Source organism: Capsicum annuum, chromosome 8 (genome assembly GCF_002878395.1).
Source record: "Capsicum annuum cultivar UCD-10X-F1 chromosome 8, UCD10Xv1.1, whole genome shotgun sequence".
NCBI lineage: Eukaryota > Viridiplantae > Streptophyta > Magnoliopsida > Solanales > Solanaceae > Capsicum > Capsicum annuum.
In genome coordinates this window covers 159,765,590-159,772,167 of record NC_061118.1, presented here as the reverse complement: position 1 = coordinate 159,772,167, position 6,578 = coordinate 159,765,590, and the positions used below count along the sequence as shown (strand labels likewise).

At 35.5% G+C, this 6,578-nt stretch overlaps 1 protein-coding gene and 1 long non-coding RNA gene across 4 annotated transcripts; both read left to right on the top strand.

Moving 5' to 3' along the window:
• Positions 1–2,071: 2,071 nt before the first annotated feature.
• On the top strand, positions 2,072–2,623 carry LOC124886454. The gene is made up of 2 exons (XR_007043652.1): positions 2,072–2,132; positions 2,268–2,623. It is a non-coding gene; the product is annotated as an uncharacterized LOC124886454 (long non-coding RNA).
• A 1,808-nt stretch (positions 2,624–4,431) lies between these two features.
• On the top strand, positions 4,432–6,572 carry LOC124886453 (LRR receptor kinase SERK2-like). Of its 3 annotated transcripts, none has more exons than XR_007043651.1 (2): positions 4,432–5,517; positions 6,340–6,572. XR_007043651.1 is itself a non-coding variant. In XM_047394846.1 (2 exons), the coding sequence occupies exons 1-2, from the start codon at positions 5,379–5,381 to the stop codon at positions 6,501–6,503; spliced, it is 303 nt and encodes a 100-aa protein (XP_047250802.1). In that variant the 5' UTR covers positions 4,452–5,378; the 3' UTR covers positions 6,504–6,572. The 3 variants fall into 3 exon arrangements, 2 of the variants coding, with proteins under 2 accessions (XP_047250802.1, XP_047250801.1); XM_047394846.1 differs by having other exon boundaries at positions 4,452–5,517; XM_047394845.1 differs by lacking the exon at positions 4,432–5,517 and adding an exon at positions 5,525–5,810.
• Positions 6,573–6,578: the final 6 nt, after the last annotated feature.

Genomic DNA, 6,578 nt, shown 5'->3' with positions numbered 1-6,578 from the left:
AAATGTTTCTAGTTGGTGGAAGATCATAGTATGCTTATTTTAGATAAGGCCATAAGTGCAAAGTAAAGTTGGGGCCAAGTCTTTGATGCATGTGATGGTTAGCTTAAAAGTGTGTGTGTATGTTCTTGGGGTAGAGTATGGGAGCTATATCGATAGATGGTTAGTAGAATATGTGAAGTGTGTCTTTATGAGTGTTTACTTTGAAGTTCATATGTGGTTATAGAGATAGGATTGAATGACATGTTGGAATTTTTGTTAAGGAACTCTATATACGCTAGCGACTTCGTAGTAATAGTTCAGAGTTAGCCATTGAAGTGGTAAGGCATGATAGGCTTAGGGTGTGATCTTTTAAGAGATATAGAAGGTGGAATTTTATGGTTTAGACTTGTATCGTGGAGTGGCATGTAGTATTTTGCGAGTTGGAGTTAGGCCTGATCACGGTGAAGAGGATTTAAGTTACTATAGACATTAGTAGAAAGATTTATAAATGTAAATACGAGAACAAATAAGTTGGATCGAATGAATGTTGTATGTATGGGTAATAGTACAGTTAAGGGAGTATTCGAGGAATGTGCTAATCTTTAAAGTAAGAAGTCGCATTGACTAAGGCCTGGAAATTCTATCCTAATTTATGAGTTATATGTCTATATTCCAGACTGCAGAGTAGTGTAAATGTTGTGATTTCCCTCAGTTGGATGTCTTATGTAATCCATACCCAAGATTCGTGGCTTCCTATTACTACTAGAACTTCTTTAGAGAGAGCGTTGAAGAGATACTCCAGTTAAGTATAAGTGTCTAGTGTAATTCAGTCTGTAATTCAGTTTAACAGTCGGGCAAACAAGTTACTATGATTTTTCCACCTTTTAACCCAGTCCTACTATCCGAAGTCACATGCGTATGGCCATTCCCAAGAGATAATCTATTCCATCCATATAAATTGTGAGTTCAGTTCATTCCAAGCATCATGTTTCAGATTCAGCTATCCATTCATGGCTCGGTGCATAAGAGTTCAACGTATAATCTCAAAATTTTTCAAGTATTTCAGCTCAGATAGTGTAATACCCTTGTACGATCTAAGTCTTGATGTCTTACGATTCGTACTTGCATAAGTTATCACTTCGTAATTTCAATATGTATGATTGGATCATGAATATTTCAAGGGAATCCTAAATTTTCAGCACGAATCAGCTTCTTGAAGCAAGAAAAGTCAAGTCAGCTCAGAATTCAGTTTCATTATAGAAGTTTAAATATTTCAGATCAGTTATGTCCTTTCTTAGAAGGCACATCATGTCTGCGTTATTCCATACCTTTAAGATTCAACAAGTTCCTACCCATCATTCGGGGACGAATGATCCCAAGGGGGAGATAATGTAACACCCCGCATTTCGGACGAGAACGAAAATCGTCATTTCCTTCACGTAAAGGTTCCAAAAGCCATAAATCCAATGCAAGTTTAGTGTGTTAATAAATTATGTAGTGTGTAAACCTATTTGAGCATGAATTGAGATCATAGAGGTCCCCAAGCTCAAGGACAAGTTGAAAGTTTTCCTATCGTTCGAATTTTAGTGAGCATTGAAACTTAGGTCAACTTCAATCGACTATTACTCTTTGTATATATTGAATTAGAGTGCCTACTATATATAAAATGAAAGGTATTCGAATTATCTTTCCAACGATACCAATTTCGCAAAAATCCGACACCCGAGGAAGAAGTTATGGCTTTGCAAAGTGGAGTGTGTCGTGCAGCATAAGGTGTGTGACGCACACCCTAACTTATGCCATAAGGTGTGCGACGCACAACCTAATGTGTGCGATAAAGAGTGCGCCGCACAACCTATATTATGCGATAAGATGTGCGCCGCATATATTATTACTCAAGTGACTTAAACACTCCGTTTTTGGGGCAAAATGGTCTTTTTCCCACCCTTATTTAGCCATAAACACGAAATTCAGTCCCCAAATACCCCAAAATACACCTTCATTCATCAAAATTGCTCAAGAACTCTCCTTAGGGTTTCAAAATAAAAACTCAAGCAACTCAAGATTCAACCATGGATTTTTGAAATTAATTGCATATTTGGAATCCCCAGAACGTTGGCTTCAAGAAGCACCTATCATCTTCGCATATAGAGGTACGTGGGGTTATCTCAAAAATCTCATGGGCTTAAAAATTCATGTTTTGAAAATGGGTGTTTTTGAAATTATGACTATAATCCCGTTTTAAACGTTTTATGATATTGAGTTAATAGAACGATTTTTGAATGCAGGCTTAATAGAACGAGGTCTCAAGATGATAATCCGCCCCAATGATGTTGTTGTACTGGATTTATTGATGTCATCAAATCCCCAACGTTCATTTGCTTTGGTAAGACCAGTTAACTGCAATTAGTATATGAACACTTTTACATTACCACATTCAATATTTGTACAATAGTTACAGTGCTGGGCAAGATTTTTCCAGGTATGAAGGATTAAGGAAAGTTAACATTTATTGTTTCTTCTACTCCGGTCCCCTTCTTAATATACTGTAATGTGAGTTCAGTTGGCATCGCTGCTGCAACGTAGTGTGGTTGAAGAACAACCTTTGTTTTCTGGCGTTAATGCAAAAGTGGCATTGTTTAAACGGTTAAGGGACAAATATACCCTCCGTCATACTTTGGGTACACATATGTCCCTACTGTTAGTGTGAGGGACATATACATACCATTTCATTAACGGTAGGGGCATATGTGTACCCAAAGTATGACGGAAGGTACATACGTACCATTTATCATAGTTCGAGCATATATTTATCCCTTTTCCGTTGTTGAAATGTGATAACTCTTAAGGATTATAAGCAGAATATCTGATACTTATCGACACCAGCCAGATGTGGATCAGACATTCAATCAGTGATGTCGAGTTTGTCTTAACAGCGATAAAGCGTACATAAATATGTCTTCACAAAACAGCATAGCCAACAGGAAGTAGAGCTTCTGATTCAATCAAACATCAAGGTCCACTCATGTGCGGAATGCATGGGTGTGGAAAGCACATGTACTCAATAGGCATCACAGGCCGACAATGCTGAACTAACAACTATATCATATTAAGCATGACATTTTACCTAAATGAGATCTCCTTAGCATGTTCAGAAGTAATACAAAGAAGTCAAATAATCATTGGGATCTATCCTTCCCGCTCACCTCTTTTAATATATGGAGGGAAGAATCGAAGGGTAGAGTGTAGACTGATGATAAGCAACTAAATCTATGATGACTATATATTTTTTAATGTTGCCTCGAAGTAGTAGTACCAAGCACCTATTTAATTGCGAAGGGCAAATAACAAACATTTCTTTTAAAACCTTTGTTAACTTAAGTCGACTACACAAGGTGTCACACTTTTATGCCATTTGGAAACTCACAGAGAAAAATATAATTGCGACATAACAAAAGAATCCTCCATTTTAAACCAACTATCAATTTCTTAGCGAAAATCTTGGTTTTACATTAAATATACAATACATTAAGAAATAATAAGTAACAACCATCTAAACAAAGTGTAAGACATCTTTATCTAATTATTGCATTGGCAGACATCTTTAATGCCTCCACCTAACTTGGAAAATTTATCTTTTTTCATCTAAAATGAATGGCTTCTACACTTGATGTCAGATTGACAACAACCATTTTTTTGTTTTATTGAAACGATATTTTAGTTGAATTAATATTTATACGATGGAATAAATGAAGAAAAGTTGTTTGGCCTTTTTCCTTAGAAAAAAGATTCGGAAGAAAATTTTACTTTAGATGTGTACAAATAGGCACTTAAACTATCATAATGTTAAACAGTTAAACACATGCGCCCAAAGTGGCAAATCATGTGAGATGCACACATCATTGTGTGAGATAATATCATCCAAAATATATATGAGCAAAATAGAGCCCTCTTTTTTGTGGTTTAAACTCATGTACACTATTTGCATTCTCATTTTCAACAATGTGAGGCACACACAACAAGAATGTCAAGAAAAGTTGAATTCTTGATGTGCCCACACAAGCAAGTAAAAACACACATTTGTGTCCACACTTTAGTATGTGCCGGAACGGAGGTAGGAGGTTGTCTACGGATTCGATTAAACTCAGTATCTTTAGTCCAAATTCAGTATTTTTATTAAAAAAAATCACTAAATATGTATAAATTTGAATTCAGAACCAGGTTATCAACACCTGACACATGTTGCTATTTATGACTTCTAACCCATAAAATTCAAATTCTGACTCCCTGCTTCTCAAGGTTCAGTGTTACGTTTTTATTGACAGCTTTACTTGATTTCCGATGAATTTGTGTAAAACATGTTAACACAAAATCACGGTTTGCAAGACTTAGTTGATTTGGTTTGTTTCAAATGGTCAAGTCCTTGGGCCCTACATAAGCTGGAAAATAAATTAAGTTAGTGAACAATATTCAAAAAAGGATTTGAAAGAAAAGTATTCAAAAAAAGATATTCTTAAAAATTATCACTACATAAAGTCTCGAATACCATTTTCCTACTAATTTATGCAATTATGGAGAAAATATTCACCTCTTTTCTCTTGATGCTTCAGTATGTTGTGGTTAGTTCAGCTATGACCCAAACCAACACAGATAATGATCAATTAGCTCTTCTTTCTTTAAAATCTCAAATTATTTCCGACCCCTTTCACTTCTTGGATGAAAGTTGGTCTCCATCTATGTCTGTTTGCAATTGGATTGGAGTCACTTGTGGTTCTCGTCACCAGCGAGTGAAGTCCTTGAATCTTTCTAATATGGCTCTTACAGGCAGAATTCCACAAGACTTTGGAAACCTCTCATTTCTTGCTTCTCTTGACTTGGGAAGCAACAATTTCCATGGAAATTTGCCTCAAGAAATGACACGCTTGCGTCGTCTTAGGTTTCTTGATTTAAGTTTCAACAGCTTCAGAGGAGAGATTCCTTCTTGGTTTGGGTTTTTACACCAACTTCAAAATCTTAGGAATAATAGTTTCACTGGTTCCATCCCTTCATTTTCTAATATGTCCACTATTGAGACTTTGAATTTGGCATTCAATTCCTTAGAAGTTCATATCCCTGTGTCTCTCTCGAATGCCTCAAGGTTGGAGACGTTAGAATTATCTTATAATTCACTTCAAGGAAACATTCCAGAAGGGATCGGCAATTTTCACAACATGAACTCGTTGGGCATAGAGAATAATCAGCTAGTGGGTTCTATACCATTCACAATTTTCAATATTTCTAGGATCGAAGTCATTGCATTTACTGGCAATAGCTTATCAGGAAGTCTTCCCAATGGTTTATGAAATGGTCTCCCAATACTCAAAGGGCTTTATTTATGGACAAACAAGCTTTGCGGTCATATGCCTACAAGTTTGTCGAATTGTTCACAACTTCAAATTTTGTCTTTATCGGATAATGAGTTTGATGGACCAATACATAGTGAACTAGGAAGATTGAGTAACTTGCAGCTATTAGATCTCGGAACTAACCATTTCACTGGTACGTTTCATCTTTTGAATACTAGCACTATAGTTTCTTATTACTTCAGAATTTCAATTTATTACACATTCATTTCAAGATAATTCCACAAGAAATTGGAAATCATGTTAATTTGGTAGAGTTAGCCATGGAGGATAATCAGATTACTGGCTCTGTCCCGATCTCCGTATTCAATATCTCCTCGCTGCAAATTTTGTCACTGGCGCAGAACAATCTTAGTGGATTCTTACCACGGGAGATTGGCAACTTAACCAAGATGCAACATCTACAGATTAGTAGAAATATGCTTATAGGTACATACATATTCAAATGGTGTCTCAAGTTAATTTTTATAGATCCATTAGAACTATTAAAATTCCATGAATTTATGCATGTAATGAATAATAAAATGTAACAATTATAAATAAATCTTCAAGCATATGACAAGCATATGTCTTTTAATGTTTAAAATTAATCTGTTTTAAGAAATAACATTGGTAGTAAGCTAACTCTTAATGAAGTATCAGTTTATATATTTGAGTCAATATAAAAATACAAACCTGCACAATCAGAAATTCATAGTAAATTAAATTAAGAACTTTAATGGAGAAAAAAATATATAATATGTACATCCTTCTTAAGACTTCTATCAATAACAATAGGAAAAAGAGAAGATATAGTTTATTACATAATTTTCTGAGTTCTTGTCGACACCTTCTCCCATAACCAATTAAAATTCAAGAGTCTTCTTATCAAGTCAAACTAAAGCATGAATCACAGAGATAAGCATTGAGCTAAATAGTTCATCTCACTCGTATTCATTTTTTCTTCATGTTTTGACAGGTGAAATACCCAAAGAGATAAGCAATCTTGCTGAGTTGGAGGAACTTGATCTTTTGGTTAGTAGTTTTAGTGGTTCACTTCCAATGGAGATCTTCAACCTATCCGGGCTGAGAGTAATCAGGAAGCCTCCCACCAAACATAGGTTCTATCTTACCCAACATTGAAGAGCTTTATCTGGGTGGCTTAACCAACCTTGTTGGGACTATTCCTCATTCCATCTCCAACTGTTCAAAGCTTAC

Bases quoted from the DNA above. Each gene is read 5' to 3' on its own strand.
- LOC124886453 (XM_047394845.1), top strand. From the start codon at position 5,645: ATGGAGGATAATCAGATTACTGGCTCTGTCCCGATCTCCGTATTCAAT. The intron at 5,811-6,339 runs GTACATACATAT...ATGTTTTGACAG, and splicing joins TAGTAGAAATATGCTTATAG to GTGAAATACCCAAAGAGATA.